Genomic DNA, 22344 nt, shown 5'->3' with positions numbered 1-22344 from the left:
TAAATCCCCCTCATCATAATATACTCCAATCATTGCTAAATTAAAATCAAATGTCTTTATTCAATTTAGAATCAAATACACCACTTATTCACATCATAAACTTACTTGAAACTAAGTCTGCTGCCAAAGCGCAAGCAAAGAAGAAACGGCGCAAAAGAATTACCTATTCTCGAAAAGTTAATTAAAAACGATTGTTTATAATCTGTTCTCTCGATGTCGTTGGATCAAAACAAATCCCAATTAACGAATTTCCAACTGTTGCACAAACGTAATCGTAGTTAAACAATCCAGGCACGACAATCATCCAATCAGGTACAGTTACCCAAGCCTATGTTAGACCCGGGTGGAAGATAATTATCTAATGAACTGTTAACTGGTGTAGCACCACAGCACCAGAGGGGAAAATTAATAGCTTAGAAATTGAAAGTAAAGAATTCGTGTAAGGGTCAGCAAATTAATTTACGCATAGTTGTAGCATGGCATGTAAAAAAAATCTTAGTGTAATCTTAAATCTTAGATATCGCCATAATTTAACGCAGATTAAGAAAATATCAAGTATTCAAGTGTAAAGAGAAGTAGACATTATTTTTGACCCAAATTCTAAAGATGATGAACAGTTTCTTTGTTAATAGGTAACAATGATATGTAAAAACTGGGATTGCGTGCTTGTGTATACTTAGCACATTTGAGAATACCTTCGTCATGTCCCATTGTCACAGCCAAGCCGTTAAACACAATCAGTGCATTACCTAGTTACATTACATTATGATACTAACGCTTAGATATTTATTTAAATTAATGCTTAATATGTCCCTTATGTATATAATATGGCCTTTGAATTGGACACCATTAGCATAGCAAATACGGTCTTGAATAGCAAATTGCTCTCTTAAAGTGTTTGCAAGTAGAATGCCTTTTGTGACCAGTAAACCCCTTTCTGACTTTTTATTTTCAATAATTCTGTAATACAAAATGTTTTTGATAGACGATGATTGCTCAATATGTGAAAGGAAAATTCACAACTATAATTTGTTCGCATTTCTTTTCACAAAACATAATGGCTCCGTCTAGTTGTACCTCTTGATTATAAAGTGCAGTAATAAGAAATACGGCTCGTCAATCTAGACTGGCTGCATAATGCAGTGCAAATCAAGGTCGTGTAGTTCTGTTTTCGTCAAACTGACGCAATGCGACTCAGATTTTATCTTTTGTAGTTTATTTCTGTTGTTACCATTGCTTCTATTATTCATATATAGTTATATTTTTATGTCTATTTATGTTTTTTTTAATTATATTTGATTTTGGGTAAATAAAACTGTTGATTCCGTGTCCATTTTTGAATGAATCCTGAACACACTAATATTTTACTCACAGTGTCATTATAAATTAGTCAATTATAATAGGATTTCAATTATAAAATTACATATATATACTTTTAAAAGTTCTATAATATTCTTCTGTTTTTCTGTAATTAACTAAAGTACTATCTAAACTTAAATTACTTAAATTGGGCAGTGGTTAAGGGAATAAAATTAAATATATGTTGTAAGAATTCTCAAAAGATCTTTTTTTTTTATTGGTTGCTAAGCACCGATGCCAGTCTTTTTAAATTAATTTTTTTAATAATCAATATCTAATATATTATAGGAATCTCTATGTACTCCATTTATTTCTTCTACGTTGACAACTATGTGTATTTTAGGACTGAATGTTAGTCGTTCTACTTGGCAAGTGTATCTGGATATGCTGCCATTTGTTTCAGCTTGACATACACCTGACAAGCGACGGGAAACACATCTCCGAGTTTAGCATATGTCAGCATTCTTTATGAAGTCTGTTCCTTGACATTAGATTTATTCTCGTGTTTCATGTTTATAACATAACTGTGTGAGAACTGAGTTTCTTATAGCACATCTTCTGACCCCAATAGTTTGTAGTTTGAATACCAAATCCATATACAATACATATATTTTTGTATTCTTCAATTATTACTTATAACTTACATGTAACTAAAATATATAAATTTTATAATAAAATAAGCGCATACCATGTAAAAAACATAACGATAGCTTTAAGAATGATATTTGGTTTCGGCAGACAAAATTGCACTTGAATTCTCACGAAAATCAGAGCAGTGGTCGTAATTCGACGAATCCCCATTGCATCACATGCAATGCTCAAATGTCATGGCATTATGCAACTTCTGTCAGCTGCATTGTTGAAAAAAACGTCAGATGGGTCGTTGACCCCTGGAAACAAACGCTTCTATCAACTTCACATGGGATTGTATGTTTCAGACAAAAGTTAGTAAACAATAAGCCTAAACTTAACAAGTTTGCGTAAAAAGGAATTGAATTGAAACATGCAGGACTATTGTTGAATTTGATACCGTCGATTGCATGTTATGTTGTTGCTAGACCTCTATGCTGAGGTAATACTGGCGATTTCGCAATGAAAGTTGACGGTAGTATAGACTATTAATTTGTAGCTTTATGATACAACCTATATTATAAGTTTATTTAAAATTTGACATGAAAAATAGTTTATAAAAGCCTAATAAAGCCTGAATAAACTTTGATTTTATTAGTAATACCAATAAAGTACGCCATTTGATTGTAGGTCTTAATGCGTGTCCTGCTTTAGTAACTTTCTGATTTAATTTGCCAATCTTGAATGTAATTAACATACGCCAACTAGTTCATACTTTTCCATATTGAATTGAATCATTATTATATACAAAATTCGCTCGTTTATTTCATGTTACCTTGTAATAAGTAAGTATTCTTGTGAAATGTTGTGTTTGGTAACGCTAAGTGAAACCGATTTCTTAATAAAGGTAAAAATTAAAATTATTAACGAACGTAAATTTTATTTAAAAATACTAAACGCATGTTTCGTCTTTTCGTTCTGTTTCTTGTGCAGACCAAGGTTAAAAATAAATTCTAGGTTTCACGCAGTTTGGAGATGTGATATGTTGATATAAATGCATATTTATTTTGTTCGTAAAGAAAGACATTATGAAAATTCGGACGGTGGTATGGAAGCCACGACACGAATGGATTAAATAAATATTTCTAACAATCTCTAATTTTAGTTTTGTAATTAGTAGAATAACCACAGATGGGAACGAATTTTTATTTACATGTGAAGTCTTCGGATTCCCTGCACATGTCGACACAGTGCACATTTCCACGTTCATCGTCTCACGATCGTGACACGCCACTTTCGCTTCTGACTCATCGTGACCCGAAACAACTTATCGAATATTAACGACCCACGCGTCGCTGAAACGAGCCTTACCATCTACAGCAAGACTACATTTACAGCATGTGTTAATCTCCGTTGTATCGATTTTACTAAATGCTTCTCTATAACAAGTTTCTCAAGAAATTTGTCGCTTTTAATAAGTACAAATAGTTGCTAGTCCTGGGAATCAGAATCAAGCATATTATGTGTGGCAAATGGACATTCATCACTACCCAAGTCTGATTGTTTAATCGAAACTCCTAGGTGTTTTTATGTGAGTGGATTTGATTATTTGATGAAATAATGTTTGAAAGTAACCTGTTGCTAAAAATACTACAGACAGAGTAGTAGTATCAACTATTCTGACGCTGAAAGGTTTAGAAAGATCGCAGTCTGCGCCCTTTGACTGAACCCCAACTTCGCAAATCCCAAGCTCGACCGAAACGTGCTCGTAATCGTTTTGACGTCAGTTGTTCTCAACAAGTCCCCTTGTTTACCCTTCATACGGGAAGTCTGAAAAAGGGAGCAAGTCTGACTTTGTAACATTTGATGTTGGAGGGAATAGAGAATGAAAGTTTTGGGGCATACACCATTATGCAATACGCGCAGTCCAAAGTAATTATTGATTTCTAGCGATTTCTCAATGAGACCCGTTGACAATGAGAAAGTAAGTTTAGATTACAGTATTTATTTCATAAAAAGCTGTTTGTAACAGATGGTGAATTGGTGATATCAAAAATCGTGATTAAGCAAGAAATGCAAAGTGCAAGTTATTACAGAGCAGAAAGTAAAGATCAAAGTAATCAATGATTCAAAGCGCTTTGAATTCAGTTGCTCTCAACAAGCCGCCCCCTTGACAACCGTTCAACTTCCCGACGGGCGACCCTTCAGGCTCCCCGGAGGGCATTGTAAATGTCTGGTTTATTCGGGGTATAAAAAGTGTATCTGATTTTCGATTGAATGCTTTAACGATTTAGCAAGATGCAATTGAATTTGTATATAATAACTTATGATAAATAAACGTTAATGAATAACAGTCGATTAAAATATATGGTTAGTGGTTTATTTCTTACAAGAACTGACTTTTAAGTCAGTTTGTCTGTTTTTTGAATGGCGCTGTACTTTCAATTTATTAAACACGTCCAATGAAGCAATGAAGGAATCTGACAGGTGAAAACGACACTAATCAGTCGTGACGTTTCAAGGTCGGACACGAACGCGGTCCGAAGGACGTGCAACGGAAAACTAATCGGTGCCGCTACGACCGTGAATATTGATGAGGTAGCCGTTTTAGCGGCTCATAAATATTGATATAGTCCAAAAATACCCTAATGATTTACATTAGTCTTCATAACATCTCACGGTCCATCGTTTTCAATGACAATGCATGTTGCGTGATTGATGATCTCCTAAAATAAAGCTGGTCTACTTTCTTCGTCCGAAATGGCAGTTTATAGGCGTGTGTCCGTATCTCTTGGAACAAACATTAAATATTTATGTCCGAAAGCGTTTTTGCCAAGATGCTGACCCATTTTCTCTCCCATGACAACTAACTTGGAAAATTGCTGCATTTCTCTGCTGCCATTTCTATCATTTTCCTTACACTTTCTATGTTCAACAAGCGCATTATGTTTACACATCTACGTGTATGTCACGAATGAGAGAGGAGTCATCTAGATTAATGTAAAAATATATTTTTACACAATTTTCTTTCTGGTCTCAACTATCGTGTAAATGCAACAGACTTTTTCCTTTTCTGTTTTAAACAGTGTGCTAAATCATTCCTGGTTGTCACGTCTCGAAAGTGTAATGGCGTCACGTTGAAAATTCTTCCGGCGACGTTTGGAGAGATTCTAAGAGATTTAAATATGCTGTAGTTAATTGTCAGCTTTGTTTTGCCATTCAAATGTTGATCTTAAAAAACGTTAACTGTGAATACTGTTGTTGCAGCATTATGTATGGGAAAGCTACTTCTACATTTGAAACATGAGTATGATTTGTTATTTCCGTTTAGACTCTATTTGATATTTTTTCATTAGCTTCACCACAGTCAATTCATGGTTATGAAATTTTGTAAAGTACCAATATTGACTACCACTGTAACCACTTTCATTAGGTTTAAACACATTTATTCCCATTAAGACATATTTTTACATCACTTACATGAGAACATAATACAAAACATACATATAATATTCGTTGTTACAGTAATAAACAAATATAAAAACAGACAAGTGCAGTAAATAGTAACGATGTGCTTGGCTAATTGTTTCTTAAATACATCGAACGAGTTAATATTTTTAATGTCAGAGGGTATCTTGTTAAAAATTACATAATTGTACATATTACTTTCATTATATAATTGTACATATTACCACGCGTGTATGTTTTCCACATGATTGGTATTTCTATCGGCAGGGTCGACAAGATTGACATAGCTCCACCGAAATAGAGAGTTGTTTACATCCGTTTTTGCTGTGAGCAAAAAACTTTGTCGGTCATTCTGCTGAATCCGGCCGCCAAGTCATTGTCTGATTTAATTTTATCGCGTAACTGTATTGTAACTGTTACGAATAATAAAGATTTTACTGCCTCCTGCTGCATAATAAGGTCTAAAGATTATTCTGTACATAAAGATATATAAATATCGCTTGTAAATGTAAATAACAGACATAATGTCAATTTGAAAATGAAATCAATTTGAAAAAATGTCAAAATCATAGAATTAGATTAAATAATTTTGGTAAACAATATACGGTTGAAAATTATTTTACACCTGAAAGTACGTTTGACATTGTTTAATGTTCCTCACGATGTATTCTTTCAATTAGATTTTTGTGAATCTTAAAACAACTTATTACTCGATAAATAGTGCTTTTCATTAAGTCTGTACGATAATATCGATACGCTGATTGGCACGCTCCAATTGACGCTATTACATCTCACTCCGATAGCTATGTTAAGAATGCTCTGATTAGCTCTCATTTATAGAGCAATTATGAGAAGAGTTTATTTTTTTCTATGACTACATGAGCGTGTATAATTATTATCATCTTTAGCATTGAAACTCTTGATTTTTCCTCGGAAATTATAACTTTTTACTCATTACTTACTTCAATATGAGAATTGGATAGTTTTGCTAAAATTCTATTTAATTTTCTATTTAACGAAGGTTCCCTTAGTTTCTTCGTTGCTTTTGTGGTATAGAGGTAAATGAGAATTTTTAGCGAGGACCTTCCCGCTGTGATTGACATCAGTAACATAGCTATCATCACCGCTTTTTGCTTGTCCACTGGCCGTTGTCGATTGATATCATCTCTAATCACCTCTATGTGTGGTCTAGGATGTATTGCATTCTATATGTGAGATATTCCTGTTAAATTATATAAAACTTTGTTTAACCTTATATGTAGAAATTATCAAAACATCTTAAGAAAAGTCCTTTTAAATATTTTATTTCTAATCATACAAAAATCATAGTCGCTAATTACTAACTTGATTGTATCTTTGATATGATTTAAATAGCTTTTTTGATTTTACGAGCAGCATAACAGCTTTGAATCCAAATAGGTGAATTAAAATCCGCTGCCGTAGGAGAGGTGAATCCTCTCGATTATGCAACCGTGTCGTGCTGACCAAGTCGTGTTTAAAACATTACTTCAGATTAACTTCTCGTTTTTACTACCAAGAGCTCTTTCTTCTTCAACATAAAAAAACCTCAAAACAAGTTTTACTAGAAAGAAAGTTTTGATATTGTTTTCTTCATATATAACTTCAAAGATGACCTGTTATTTTCTTAGTTACGTACACCGTGTGTTCAGTAAAGGTTACTGAGCCAACGGTATCTCAAATCAAATATAATCTTTACCTCCGAAACGAAGTAACACCAGTCTTCTGTCTGTTATATAAATGAAAAATATTATATCATTATTTTTCTGACATCGCTATATTAATTAACTTCAAGTTGTGTCACCTTATTATTTACTGTTGCTTTTATTACAAGGGAAATGTCTTTAAAGATACCGTATCTGTAACAGTTGTGTCGCATGTAGCGCTAATGTTAGGTACATTAGCGCCTTTATATCTTGTACCAGTTATTACTTAAATCCTACATTATATTTATTTAATTCCATTGTTATCACCTTCTTTACCTTATCCGATTATCCGGGGACGGCGCAATATGTTTGCTCTTTCCACAATTATTTAATTCCTTTGCACTTATTACGTGAACATGAAACAAGATACTGACCTCTTTTGAATAGTTAACACAACAACAAATGCCTTTTCACCAATGACAACATTTAATAAGTAATTGTTTGGAATTCAGATCAACAGTTTGCCTTCCGTCAACTTTCTCTAATTCGAGATCATATCATTACCCCAATCATTGTCACGCGAACATGCAGAAAGAGATTGCATTGGATTCTGGCTTTATCTTATGATCATCATTATATTTTGCACGCTTTTATTTAGGTTCACTTGTCCCGATCTTGCAAGTTAAATTTTACCTACTTTCGCTTGTCCAACAGAGATGAAATTTTCCAGGACCTATTGAAATTGTCGAAAGTTTCCATGACAATGCATTATTATGTTAAGCTTGACCACGATGCACCCAGAATCAGCTCTCAACGGGGGAAAATTATTGACAATAAATGCTTATGTAAAAAATATTTATAGTTTTATTAATTTCATTATCTATTCGTCGGCACGATTAGACTTCTTCTGAATGCAATTGTCACATCACTGAAGCATGTAATTACTCAAGTACGGTGCGCTGTCTTCTTAAGTCTACTTTCCTCAACTTAAAGTCTTTATAAAATTCAATTTCATTAACGTGTTCGTCGTCTCCTCTCTTCCTTTGATTAAATCACTTTTTGCTATTATGAGATTGCCTTTAATTTCTTTTATGAATCTATTTATTGTTTCAAAGTAGTTATATACTTTAATTAAAATGACGTTTGAATCAAACCTTACTTTAAAAGTAAAGTAAATAATATAATAAAGGTAATAAAAAAAATACGGCTCTGTTCGGTTCCGTGATGACGATCATTAAAAAGATTTCTAGAAACAACAAAAACACATAACCATTAAGCATTTATAATATGGCGTTACAGTGACTAATATTCATATTTTCCGGTTTTAGTGTACAGCTATTTGAAACAAAGAAAAATAAATTGCAATATTTGGTTGTACCATTCTAGGCCAATGTTTGAACAGATGGCGTCTACTTTTAGTTTAAATTATACCTACTGCACTAGAATCTTAGGTGTTGTCTCTGAAACAATGGCTGTTCTGCTTCCTGTTATTTTTATAAATGATACTTATAACCCTTGAAGATTGGTTTGAATTCCGATGGAATCCATTTGACAAGGTATATTATCACACAAGTATCGAATCCCATAACACAAGTCTCGAACTTACTTTGGCGCTAGCTCAATCTGTGTGATTTGTCCTAATATTTTTTTAGATTTCGAGCTCTCCTGCTGCCATGAAACATAAAACAATAGCATGTCATTGCGAACGTTCTATTTTTTTACAGGATGCGTACACGAAAATGGAAAAAAGAGACACCATGTGGACGTTAGTAACGTGTTACGTGTTTGTATATTTCGTGATAGGCCTTTTGAGCTGTCACCAGGAATTATCCTGGTGACAGGTTGGATAAGCACTAAAGGATTCTTGAATAATATCCCGATTTGCCAAAACAAATTCATCGGGTAGATTATTTCCATCCGTAAAAGCAGACCCATGTTGCGATATCGGAGGAAGCAGATAAAGGTCGTTTATTTCAACAATCGACACTATTTTAGGCTTTACGGATACTTTAGACGATAAAGATAATTCAGTCCTGAATCGATATCTTTCTAAAGAGTCAGAGCCTTTATTCACGAATTAGATCTTCACACGCACTTTTTCACGTGAAATTTTAAATATATGGGTAGTATTTCTCAAAAAGCTATAAAATACTAAGACGATTAAAACTGAAATGTTAAAATTTCATACCCAATAATAAAGTTCATTCGGTAAAAATATTTAAAACTTGCGAGTTGGTTCATTGGAATGTTTCTGTATAAACTTTCTTTGAATCACGATCTCCCCGTCTAGTTCCGTAACACGCCAACCTCATATCAAAAAGCTTTGATTTCCCAAACAAATGTAGCAATGTTTAGAATGGGCTATTAAAATCATCCATCTTGGATTTTAAACTCCTAACATTGCTCAGAAATAGTTGTGGATAGTGATAGGTATATATCAATCTTATACCTTCCTTAGTAAACTACACAACAATGACAAGTAAATTCGAATTCTATTTCTTGAACAAGCTACAGATGAAACGGCACCGATCCTACAAAATCATATCAAACTTTCAAATCTACGTCACCAAAGCACCTGTTTACACCGCAACTTACGGTAGATTCGACACCACATACATAATCAAATCTAATTTGCACTCCCCTCGCTGATGATCGCTCTCGAAGCCGCAAATTGCATGGGGGAAACGCGAACTGAAATCAATCCAACAATTTCCACCTGTAACAGTTTCCACGGCATTGGTAGTCTCTGATTAGTGGATTGATGTGTAAATTGCTATGTGGTTGTAATAACAGCCATAGAATGCAGTGATTCTGCAGAAAATATTCAAGTCGTGAGACCACCTTGGAGACCTCTACCATGCAAAATCTCTTTCTAGTTACAAACTACAGATATTATGACTATATTTCAATTAATTCAATGGTGCCCTTTCTACCCCCTTTTGAAGATTCGACAATTTCCGAGTTACACAAGATTTTGAGGTTGTTAAAGAAAGCATAGTAATAAATAAATAAAAGTAAAACAAACTGCTTCACCTATTTCTTTATCAGTAGATAAAGATAATATTCAAATAATGCCAAAAACACTAAGTCTGCTAAAGTTTCAGCGAAAATTGTGGCGAATTTGTAATGTGTCTGTCGACTGCAGAATTTCTTTACCATGTAACACGTGTCATCTGATACTGTAGCAAACGAGATCACTGCGCTTGCGTCTGTAATCTTATCTCGGAGTAAATAGAGAAATCTGCCTTGCTATTCTATTACAATGAAATCAAATAGACTTATCGGTTATGAAATCTCGAGCCTTACCCTAGATACATCTTTTTCCTCATCATTGTCTTGTTTTACATTAATTAATGCTAATGTTCAAGCAAATTTTTGCATTCTAATTTTCCGTATATGCAAATATTGACTCTACTGTTTATTTGGTTAGGTACTGTAATTTTGACCCTTTATTTGTTATTATTTGTATGGTCGAATTTACCAGAAACTATTCACTGAGGAGAATTTAGAATATCGTCCATTAATCTTGTATTGCGTATTTGTCGTAAGATTATTTTATTCCGCAATAAAACATTCATTCTATTTTTTATTAACGTCAGTAGTTAGGCCGAGAAATAGCGGCCCAATAAATTTTACTTATTTAATTTCTTTACTGACTGTTCGAGAATGTACTAAAAACGTAATAAAATAGGTATTTAGCAAGAAAAATAGAATAGTATCGTTAAAAATACTTGGCTATTTCTGTATCCATCGCCGTGCCGTGGCCTTCAGCCGTCTGCGTGCGCGCAACGTTTAATGTGCAAGATAAATTATTTTTACGCCAGATGCACTGATAACGCTATGTTTATGATTATTTATGTATGCTCAGGTCCATGGCCGAGTAATTCTAGAATATATTCATTTTTCCCGGTTGCACAAATCATTACAGAATTTTTTCAGGAGAATCTGCTGTTTTTCAACAGCATTTGCAGTTTGTTATTCATTGACTTATTGCCACTAAATAATTGGCTCTCATTGACGCTGTAATTATCATACTTTAAGTCCATTATCATATTTACGGCAACGGTTAATAAGTATCTCATGAGTATACCGTTGTTATATTGAGTTTAAATTATTACTTCTTAGGTCTAACACACTCTTCACACACTAGCTGATACATCATCGACTTCAACGCAGGTTTCCTCACGATGTTTTCCTTCACCGGAAGCTAGTGATAGTTGATGGAAACTTGGCAGAATAGGACACGAACTCGAACCTGGAATCTTGCAGTTCAATGGCGGTCGTCTTAATCGCTGGACTATTTTAAACTATGAGGTCATAAAGGACCTTATCTAATGTATCTCCACTGGTTGTTGCAGAAAGAATCCCGGACGGACGTGCAGTTCCACCTGGCGGCTTTGCGCGGTGACTGCGATCGTCTGCGACAGCTGCTGGACACTGGGAAGGTTCACATCGACTCCAGAGATCGGGTGAGTGATCACTTGAAAAATATGCCATCGTCTGAACGTTCATCGAACGTAGTGAGTTCGACGTTCATTACTGGTTTTTTACTTGCACTTTATAAGTTACTTTTCTTTTATCTGTTCCATTAAACTGTCTTTGTAGTCAAAAAGTCGTCGTGCCGTATCAAGGTTACTAACAATTTTCATTTTATTATTTTCATTTATTTTAGAATGATCGTTTTTTCCTACTCTATTCAAGCCATTCTCGTTCCTTTATTCTTTCTGCACAGCTAATCCTTTCTAATCTCAATTTAAGGTCAACTAACAGCGGAACTCATATGTGAAACATTTTTTTAATTACTAGATAGAAATGACTCAAATTACAGGAATTTGCACAATATCCGCCTGTCTTTAAAACCATCAGGTTTTAAAGACAGGCGGATATTGTGCAATTTCGCTCCTCATCAGAGTATCAAATATTACACTCACTATTGATGTACCTATGTTATCAAATTTACATCATCGCATGGAGTGCGAGCTTTTTCTACTGGCATTAACCGCGCCCTACTTTCGGCCAATTTCTATTCTTTATAAACCCACCATTATGTACATTCGAACCAAAGCATGGGAGGTAGCGTATTTATAATGATCAAATCAAAAAGTGGAGTCACTAATCAAAGCAAAATTGATTTCTTAGGTAACGAATGAAAGATCGGTCGAACGGTATTCAAATGTAATGGTATAATATTGGTTTTTTATCCTACTTTTTGATCCTATCGATGACTGTGATTTTTTATGTCTTTATCGTTGCAATTTTTCATGCAAATCATTCCAATGTCATTATGTAATTTATATCAATGTTATCGTTTGAAATCCGGGACGCAAGTAACCGAGTTCCATTACTACTGGTACTATTTGGTCGCTCTGCCTCTCTTGCAATTATTATTCTCAGAAAATTAAAAATCTTCCCGCTTCCTTCTTTGCCTCGCGCCTTTTAAAAGCTATAAATTGTTAGTAGCATTGTTTATGATTTACTGTTCCCGTCATCGTTACGTAATGCCGGGTAAGCGCACTCACGGCTATGTAGCGGATGGGAGGTTGTAAAGCTAAGTCGAATAATATTTACGAAATAATTAATAATAATTACGAAAATGCTGTAAAATGGCTCCATACAATGCCAACATTTTTGTTTTCATTGATAGTGTTTATTGCTGTTTTAGAGCACGCCAAGATATCGTCTATGTAAATCTGTTTCCTAACACTTGCAGGATGCAGTCTTATCTATTTGCTTTTATGTTGACGACCATCTTATCTCTGTAATGCAATAGGTAGACCTAGTTTGGGCGTTCTCAGAATGGTGAATTTCTGTGGCAATGAGTCGTCATTGCCAGAAAAATGCACCACCCCTATTTCATAATTTTGTTGTCGTATTTATACCAACTATGTTTTTGTCGATAAATATTTTTTGTTTCTTTCCCATACAATCACTTTGAATAGTTTAAAATCCACTACATTCCTTTATGTAAATACTTTACAAAAACTAGTAGTTAGTCGTTCTGTTATTATAATTGTTTTAGCCGTGCAAATGCGATACACTATAATTTAATCACTCGCCTATTTTGTCTTTCGTGTCGTAGTTTTTTGGTTGCGTGACGTGAACATGTTTAAACTTAATTGTTAAAGTAATCAACTAAAACCATCAGAAATTAACACGGCGGTATGCCGACCAACTTGCCAAATTGATGTAACCGAACACAATTCACAAATTAACTTGTAGGTACTCAACCATGGAAGATTATGGTTAGAACTTTTTTAATTACGGTAGTCGCATTCACATTACGAATTTACAAAAGGCATAGGTAGTGTGTCTATTCTATATTCGTTCTGTGGTTAAAGCGTGATTGACTGTGTCGTGAACATACCCTGATTATTATTAATTATGTGCTTGTGGTCTGTCTTTGAAATATGAATTGCCATTTTGAAAAAATATGATTCGACTTTAAGCGACTGTTTTCTATAAAAATCTGATCAGTATTAAGCTACATCGCACAAAATAAAGAACATTTAGCAGGCAGCAGCCGACGTGTGACGTGATAATCACTATGATGATGATTATGACGGGAATGCACCGAGGACCGTTGTGCAGCTGTAGATACAATCTACATTCTGTACGCTGCGCTGCATGTGGCCGATTACTGTTATTGCTATCTAAACTAATATAATGGTATAGAGAGAAAATATTCGTTTTCAATAAGGGAAATGATCTTAGCAAATTACATCGTTTAATAATCTTGGAATTTTGCATAGTTTTATAGTTTAGTTTGAAGTAAGGAGAAGGACATATAGGTACTTTTCATCCCGCAAAAATAACTGTTCTCGTAGGAAATATACACGAGCCGCTAGCAAAAGCTAGTAACAATAAATTACTTGATTCGTTAGAAATATTTAACTGAATATAAGTTTGAATGCAGTCAGTACTAAACTATATCAATCTGAATCACTTCCTCAAATTTAAAGTACCTAAGTAAGTACTTTAGTTAAGACGTTAATGCTCGCATGGTTAACGTTCCACTTGTAATTGACTGACTGTTTACTGAGAACTTACGGACTTTATACACTGGAGTAAACTTCTTTATTTCCGATCCTCTATTCGAAGATATTTCATTTTTAAAGCTAAAGCTATCAATATACTAAAATTTATAAGTTGTTACAACGTGCCTATTGTTTTGAGTTGACTGTGAGAAGAGCCGTTTGACTTTTGTTGACATTTAGTGGTGAAAGGATTGGCCGTCCAACGCAGACCGCTGCCCAGGGACGCATAGGGGTTCAGCACATCGCACGGGCTTCTTTATTGCACCCCCAACCTTTCGACTCGCAGTTGAAGAACTTAATTTTAGTACTCACAATATATTACAGAGTTGATTTAACTTTTATAGTGGCGATGTGATGATCGAAAGGACTGAATACCATTTACACATAAACTTGAATACCATTTATACATTGTGATAGTGTGAAGGGTTCTTCATCTCATTGCACCATAAACTGGAGCGATTACTGTCTCGTAAAGCACACAGTAGATGCTATTTCCAACGCAACACTTGCATCATCCCGTCTTTGGATCTGTTTTATTTGCAGTCAAGTGAGGAATTGTGTAATGTGAGATAGAAGTTTCTCGAATTACAAAAAAATTATTGAAATAAAAATAATAATTAAATACATGAAACAAACACTAACGATGGCTAAATTAGTATGAGATGAGTGACCATAGATTCGAGTCTCTAGAACGCCCTTCTGTGAAGGTGAAGGTCAAAGGTGAAGTCAAATTTCTTCATTGATGATTTGTTTGAAATAGGTATTTATTTATATACAATTTAACATATGTATGTATGATGTTTTCCCTTATTATCATAAGGTTTTCAAAAGAACAGGAGTACACGTAAGTAGATAAGAGAAAAACGAAACGTTAATCTTTTTGGCGTCTCAGTCTAGCAACTATCACAAGACGTTGCATTGCAAGCACTCAAAGTTAATAGATATATAGCTAAGAAACTACCTATTGAAGCCAGTATTTCTATCACAATAGAGTTATTTATATTATATTCAATGGTTGCAGGACGGCACGACTCCGCTGATCCTGTCGGCCGCGATGGGGCACACGGACTGCGTCCGGGAGCTGCTGGCGCAGGGAGCTGATCCGGCCTGCTGCAGGACGGTATGGAGACTATTTATACTTGTCACGAGCGATGAACATTTCCAGTGCGAGGCTACTTGAGTTATTTGAAAGTTTACACATTTTTGGACACGTCCAAACGCTCCACACCAAAGGATAATTGCATGTGACTTTACTTTTTTTTTTTTTTACAAAGAATGGCTATGTTTGTCCCAAGCTACATTAAATATTTGCGTTTATTGAGATTTTTTATAATTGTTAAAAAAAATAACATAATGGAAGACAAAAGCCACTCCTTTGCTCAACAGTGAGATAAACAGAATGTTAAACCATTTTTAATGGGCAAGTCCTTCCAAGTAAAGTAGACGGTTGATGTCAGACAGGAACCAGTGCGTTGTTCTTCGCAGCCCAGGGCGGGTTCCTGGACATCGCGAGGCTGCTGCTGGACGCCGGCGCCGCCATAGACGCGCCGAGCATGGTAAGATACTTCCATTATCCAAAATTGCTATAGGCCATATTTTATCTCAAAATTCTCACGGGAGCGAAGCCCCAGGCAACATCCAGTATGTTATATAACAAACTCCTCTGCCGCGTCGTGTTTCATCGCGATAAACCCAAAAATTACTGCATGGATTTTCATGCGGTTTTCATCTATAGATAGTGTAATTCCTGAGAAAGTTTTAGATGTATAATTTATTATGTTTTTACCCGAGCGAAGCCGGGATGGGCCGCTAGTATCCGAATAAACATAAACACTTATTGTTAAAGAGTTTCGTTGCTAGAAAAGTATCTATCGAGTGTCCATGGATAGCGTTTGCTTACCATCCAGGCAATCTGAATGTCCATTTGGCTAATGTAAAACTTGTAATGCAATGTAAATTCAGTAGTTCATTTCGCCAATACTTTTCAGGACGGTGGTACTCCTTTATTCGTGGCGTGTCAGTGCGGCCACCTGCCGGTGGTCGAGGAACTTATACAGCGCGGTGCTAACGTCAACGCTTGTATGAAGGTATGTTTTTCCATATCAGCTTACATTAAGCTAGCTAAATTCTTGGGTTAGCCCCTTCTGCCAGGGTCAGGCGGGTGGGGTGTGATCAGTTTGTTCTTTATGTAGTATGCCGCGGTTATCTATAGAAATGTATTTGTAGCATAAAAAAGTACTTATAGGGAAGTGTCAGGGATGAACATGTATGTTACAAAAGGTCAATATGTGCCATGACGCGGGGTCATGATGCAGATTTTCAGTAATATCATTTACATTGTCATAAATTTTGCAATAATATGCTATTATAACTGTGAAATAAATACTTCATATACTTCACTTTATTTTAGTTACATTATTTTATAGTGATATTGTTAGGGTTGCCAGTTCGCCAAGTCGGGCATTCGAACAGATTTGTGTAAAAAGGCCGGACACCCTACCTATATTATTGAGTATTTCGTGTTAGTATTAATATTTAAAAATATTGTACGCAAAGACCAAGCAATATATATAAATCAAGATTAAATGGGTTCGCAAGACTTGTCAAATGAAAAAAGCTACAAAATCCGGACCAGATATGCGGTATGGTTGTCGTTGCGTCACAATGGTACACTGCGAGTAGACTCGACGGTGCGATGTAAATAGCAAAGTCGCACACAGCTGTATACGACATTCGTTCGAACACAGGACAAAGCGTCGTGCCTGTTCATAGCGGCGCAGAACGGTCATGCAGAGACGTGCGCGGCGCTGCTGGCGGGCGGCGCGCGTGTGGACGCAGCACGCTGCGACCGCACTGCGCCGCTGTGGATCGCGGCGCAGTGCGGGCACGACCACGTCGCGCGGCTGCTGCTGGCCGCCGGCGCCGACGTCGACGCGCTCAGACAGGTATATACGGTACTGTTCCAATCTAATCATGAAACGACAACTATAAGCATGGAGTAACTACATTGTATCGTCCGTATTGTGTCAGGACGGCGCCACGCCGTTGTTCAAGGCGGCGCAAAAGGGGCACGCGGCCGTCGTCGCCGAGTTGCTCAAGTACAAACCCAACCTTGGATTGTTGCCGGTAATTATATTTATACGACACTTGCTCACAAAGAATCATATTTCATGTTTACTAGGAAGAAAGTAATATATTCTCAACTCGGATGATTAACGTAAAATGTACTATTATTGGCACCTTGGGTGCCATATGCATATTATCCATACTAATATTGTTAATTACAATGTGTAGTACAAGTGACATGTTATTACAATTTGTAACGAATCCTAGAACGGTCAGTCGGCGCTGCAGGGCGCGGCGTCGGCCGACCGGCTGGCGTGCGCGCGGCTGCTGGCGCCGCGCTGCGCGCTGGCGGAGCGCGCGCGCGCACTGCGGGCCGCGCTCGCCGCGCGTCACACTGACGTCGCCGGGTATCTGCAGGCTCTCGACGGACAGACCAACCACTGTGTACAACAGCTAACTTGACTATTATAAGCTTCTGACAAATGTAATTAATTAACCTGTCAATTATTTTAAAAATCTCCTCAAACTGAAACATATAATCTCAATTGCGCAATGTAAAATATCATTATTTTTATTAATAACCCTCAAGTATATAATGTATAGTATTGCATCCCTTTTTCCACTAATATTAAATGTTATATTATTTAAGAATAAACTTAATACATATTTTGTATGATGTACACAACTGATATACAGCAAACATAATATAGCCAAATCCGTCAGCTTTAGATTCACGCCTTATGCTAATACCTCACATATGTATAAATTCATATTTATTCATACATTGTAATCGTACTAACCTATTACTAAAGATATAACATGATATCTACTTCAGACTGTATAAAATATTATTAATATTAATTGAATAGTGTTAAACTTTAGCTTAAATCCAAGGAGCCACCGTCAGGAATCCGATTCTCATGCAAACGAAGTTCACGTAATAATTTTTATCTGTGCTTTGCTGTGCTTTGTATGCAGAAACTGAACTACACCTTCGGAATCAATTGGAGGAAACTGATGATGAAATGAACTTTCGCGTGAGAATCGAGACCCAGGACTGGAGTCTTACAATACTATAAATAAAAGAATAGTTGTAAAACTTGTAATCATCCGATTTATACAATTTTAACAAAAGAGAATAGTGATATTACAATGCACCTTGTATATGAATATTCTCTAAAACTATTCACCAGCAGTAAAGATCCAGGCATTATAAGACAATGAATGAATAAATTTAAGTTTAATCGGTGCTGATAGTACATACACACTGTTACTAGTCTTAATTTATAATAGTTTTAGTTCCTTCAGGGTTCATACAGTGAACTTGAAAAACAGGTTATAAAAATTAACATTTAATAAAACTGGTGAACTCTAATGGTCAATCAATTATGTTGTATTACAAGTAATTTAAAAATAACATTTTAATCATAAAATTAAATGTCAATCGTCTTCTATAGGTGATAACACCACTGTCATAGCAAACTTTTTTAAACTTATTTTAACTCACTATTGTGTATACTAATTTAAAGTATAACATATATATCTTAATATAAAGCATTAAATTAACTGGACGCTATTTATTATAATTTAATATCTTACGCTCAACGTAGACTTAATTTTATTGACATTGAATCTCAATATGAGATCTCATCAACTTAGTTTGTGAGAAATTTAAATATATCCATCTTCATTCTCGATTCGGGTATTCCTGTCAACAATGTTGTACTTTATTAATGTTACCAAAATGCAAATATTTTCAGTAAAAAAAAATACAATGATTTCTTATCATTTTTACCAAAAAACAAAAATAAGTTTCCTGACATGAAAAACAAACTTATTAAGTGTTTTGGACTTGTAAGAAATATTACTCGCTCAAAAAGTCGCAATTTGGAAGCAAATGCATATTTTTTTCAAATCAATTAACACAAATGTTGTATCTGCCAATGTTGTATTTTAAGTAGGGATTTTTTATATAAAAGGTGACAGTGAATTATTTGGACTTAGTTGTAGGACAAGCATTTGTTGAGTTTTATTTATTATATTAATAAAAATGTTTTAACTAATGTTGTGTTTCATTTATAAGAATTTAAATTATATTAAGATTTATCTGCAAAAAAAGGTAGCGTCATTTCTTAAAATGTCGCGAAGTACTATCATCAAAAAATAAATAAGTTATTTAAATAATTAAACACGATATTTAAATGTTATTAATTATGAGATATACATATATTGTACATACATTACTGTCATACAAGCTTCATGTGACCTCGGTGGCGCAGTTTTTGCCACTGAACAGAGAGGTCCTGGGTTCGATATTTTCCTGAATGGCCTGGGTCTTGGATGTATTTGTTATAAAATATAGTATCGTTGAGTTATTATCCCTTAACACAAGTCAATATGTGTGATTTGTCCTAATATGAAAATATAAAATTGTGTTTTTGACGTTAGGGAAAAGTAGGAATATTGAGGCTCACCACTAGGGCGTAGCGTCGAGTTCCCGAGCCATGAGCTCCGCGGCGTCCGCGACGACGTCCGCGGCGGCGGCGCGCGCGGCGGCGGCGGGCTCTACGCAGCGCCGCAGCAGCCGCAGCGCGCCGCTGTAGCGGCCGCCGATGTTGGCGGGCACGGGCGGACACGTGCCTGTACATATTATCCGAAAGTTTGACAACTCGAAGATTGCGTAAATGTGAAAAACTTAGTTACTTACTTAGGAAGCTCATAAATAACTATATGCGTTGATATAAAGTCCCAGGTTCGAATGCTACTCATACCAAATAAATTTATATACCAGTCTGACTCATGTATAGTAATTTTCATCGACCACCACTTGCTTCCAGTGAAGAAAAACATCGTGAGTAAACCTGCACCCTGATTATTGACTTATGTGTAAAATGGAAAAGGCAATAGCAAACCACTCCATTAATATTGCCAAGAAAGTTGAGTTTCATTCCACTTAATGACCACAATCCTCAGCCATGAAGAATACAACTATGAAGAGAAACAAATAACAATCTCCTTACCATATCTCTGAGAGAAATATTCTTCATCAAAGCTTTCAGCAGATTGGTCCAAGTTCATGCTGTCATCGGCAGTCTCATCCAACTGCGAATGTGGTGGCATCAGTGCCATCATCTCCCACAGCGTGAGCCCCAGCGGCCAGATGTCTGTCTTGCTTGAGATCTCACCGCCGTGGATCACTTCTGGGGCACTCCATGCTTCTGTACCTGTCAGTGACACATATCCCATATTAACTTGTATGTGTGATAATAAATTATATATTTAAAAAACCAACACCATAATTAGTAAGAGTAGTAGTAAAATAAAACACACAAAAGCACAGCTTGCATTGTGAATAGAAATAATTATTTTTTGTTTATAAAATTGATCACAAATAAATTTTCATAAAATGTTTGAGAAACCTCATCACATCACCCATGTGATAAAAAAAAAAAAAAAATAATTACCGTAATACACTGCATTCCCTGCTTTCATCTTGTCAAATACTCCATTCTCGTCCAGCGGCAACGTGACCCCGAAATCACACAGCTTGCAAATCTCAAAGTCCCCATTGACTAGGATATTGTAGGATTTAATGTCTCCATGGAGCAGCTGCATTTTAGTGTGAAGGTAGTCGAGAGCTTTGCCGATGTCTAACGCAACCTGAAATGTTTACAAACATAATTGAAAAAACTAATTGTAGAGTTTTAATTTTGCCAATTTTAACATTTGGTGAATGGCATTAAAAGCAAAACATATTGACCATGTTGTCCCTCTCAAGTTAGATGGGAGACATTCGCACAACATGGGTTGATAAATATTTTTAAAATGTTCTCCTTTCCTTGATTCTGAATGATTTGAAAGATCTAATTTCATTAAATGGAAGGTGAAATAAATACAGTATATGAGACTTACTTTCAAAATCTGCATATGTGTAAATGGCTCACATCCTTCTTCAACCCGTTTCTCGATCTTGTCTCCTAAAGATATTTCACAGGCTTCCATTCCCAAAAACAGCGTATTGGCTTTACTAAATGCTCGAAATCCTACTATGTTAGGGTGAGACATGCGTTGTAACAACTCTGCTTCTAGTTGCAGACGTTCTGAGTAGACTTTGTTGGGTTTTACTCTTTTGTTCAGCATTTTTAAAGCCCATGGCGAGCGAATTAGACCCGCGCGAGGAGATCGCACTAACTGAAGAACTGATACGCCTGAAATGTGAAAATATGGGTCTAAACAAGGAACAAAACCTATACAAACAATAATTAACAATTAAAATTAAACAAAAGTGGTACAAATTTAAAGAACTACCTGTGCCGTATCCCAATCTGTTTAGAAAAGGCGAAGCGGGGATGACGATTTTATCATCAACTGGTTGGATCTTCTTGATCGGAGTTTTGAATTCTGACATTTTCGTTTTAATGATGAAAAGCTTTATTAGCAATACGAAAAACACAAGAAAATACTTTTTTAAGCAAAATACGATACTTGTCAGTTACCTATGTTTATTTAACCGAAGAAAAAATTCAAACTTTAAAGAAAGAAACAAACTGTATATGTCACGTCAGTGTTGCCATTGCCAGCCGGGTCTTAGTTTATCTAAAAATGGCTATAAATAGTGGGTAGTCTTAATTTTAATATTTCCCAGAATTATCTGCAAACTTACTAGGTAAATAAATTCATTTTAATTTTACAACATATATCTCGAATAGAAAAAACAATAGGTCACTTTTCACACAGGTCCAATTACTTCATAATAAGTAATTAATGACAGGACACAGCTGAAAAACACAACGCGCTCGCCCGTACGGTTTATATTTTTGATGATTTAATTCTTCAATGATATTGTTCTTCACGTGTTTCAAAATTTTACAAATATAAAACAAATAGAAATATACCTTTAAATAATTCAATGATATAATGTAGGATACATTATATCAATACAATAATAAGGTCGATTTATGGCTGACTTACATTGATATAGCTGGAGCTGGCTGCGCAATGTGCGGAGAGAGGTCACTGAACTGACCGACGACGCTGGACTGGATCGAAGCGTTCGGCTAGCAACATCCACGGAATAATAAAACTCACGCATCCCACCGACTGCCGAAATTGGAAACGTGTAAACGCGCTCACGATCCTGTCACTAGCGATATCTATTTAATTTGCTCTTTGTGCTAGCGTGT

The 22344-nt window shown here is 35.5% G+C and overlaps 2 protein-coding genes across 3 annotated transcripts in view; one reads left to right on the top strand and one right to left on the bottom strand.

Annotated features, from left to right (window-relative positions):
- Positions 1 to 19224, top strand: part of LOC128683428 (uncharacterized protein) — a 30144-nt gene extending 10920 nt beyond the window's left edge. Inside the window, exons 2-8 of the mRNA XM_053769065.2 lie at positions 11420 to 11530; positions 15117 to 15215; positions 15553 to 15651; positions 16084 to 16182; positions 16843 to 17040; positions 17126 to 17221; positions 17429 to 19224. Of these exons, the coding sequence (XP_053625040.1) occupies positions 11420 to 11530; positions 15117 to 15215; positions 15553 to 15651; positions 16084 to 16182; positions 16843 to 17040; positions 17126 to 17221; positions 17429 to 17623 (897 nt within the window). The 3' untranslated portion in view covers positions 17624 to 19224. The remainder of the gene's footprint in view (positions 1 to 11419; positions 11531 to 15116; positions 15216 to 15552; positions 15652 to 16083; positions 16183 to 16842; positions 17041 to 17125; positions 17222 to 17428) is intronic.
- Positions 18123 to 22286, bottom strand: LOC128683427 (lymphokine-activated killer T-cell-originated protein kinase homolog). 2 transcript variants are annotated; one of them, XM_053769063.2, is made up of 6 exons: positions 22133 to 22286; positions 21074 to 21369; positions 20626 to 20821; positions 20182 to 20385; positions 19636 to 19801; positions 18123 to 18869 (listed from the first exon to the last, which is right to left on the bottom strand). In XM_053769063.2, the coding sequence occupies exons 1-5, from the start codon at positions 22251 to 22253 to the stop codon at positions 19638 to 19640; spliced, it is 981 nt and encodes a 326-aa protein (XP_053625038.1). In that variant the 5' UTR covers positions 22254 to 22286; the 3' UTR covers positions 18123 to 18869; positions 19636 to 19637. The 2 variants fall into 2 exon arrangements, with proteins under 2 accessions (XP_053625038.1, XP_053625039.1); XM_053769064.1 differs by lacking the exon at positions 22133 to 22286 and adding an exon at positions 21470 to 21834.
- Between the last annotated feature and the right edge of the window lie 58 nt (positions 22287 to 22344).

This window comes from Plodia interpunctella, chromosome 3 (genome assembly GCF_027563975.2).
Source record: "Plodia interpunctella isolate USDA-ARS_2022_Savannah chromosome 3, ilPloInte3.2, whole genome shotgun sequence".
Lineage (NCBI taxonomy): Eukaryota > Metazoa > Arthropoda > Insecta > Lepidoptera > Pyralidae > Plodia > Plodia interpunctella.
This window is presented reverse-complemented; position numbering and strand designations above follow the sequence as displayed.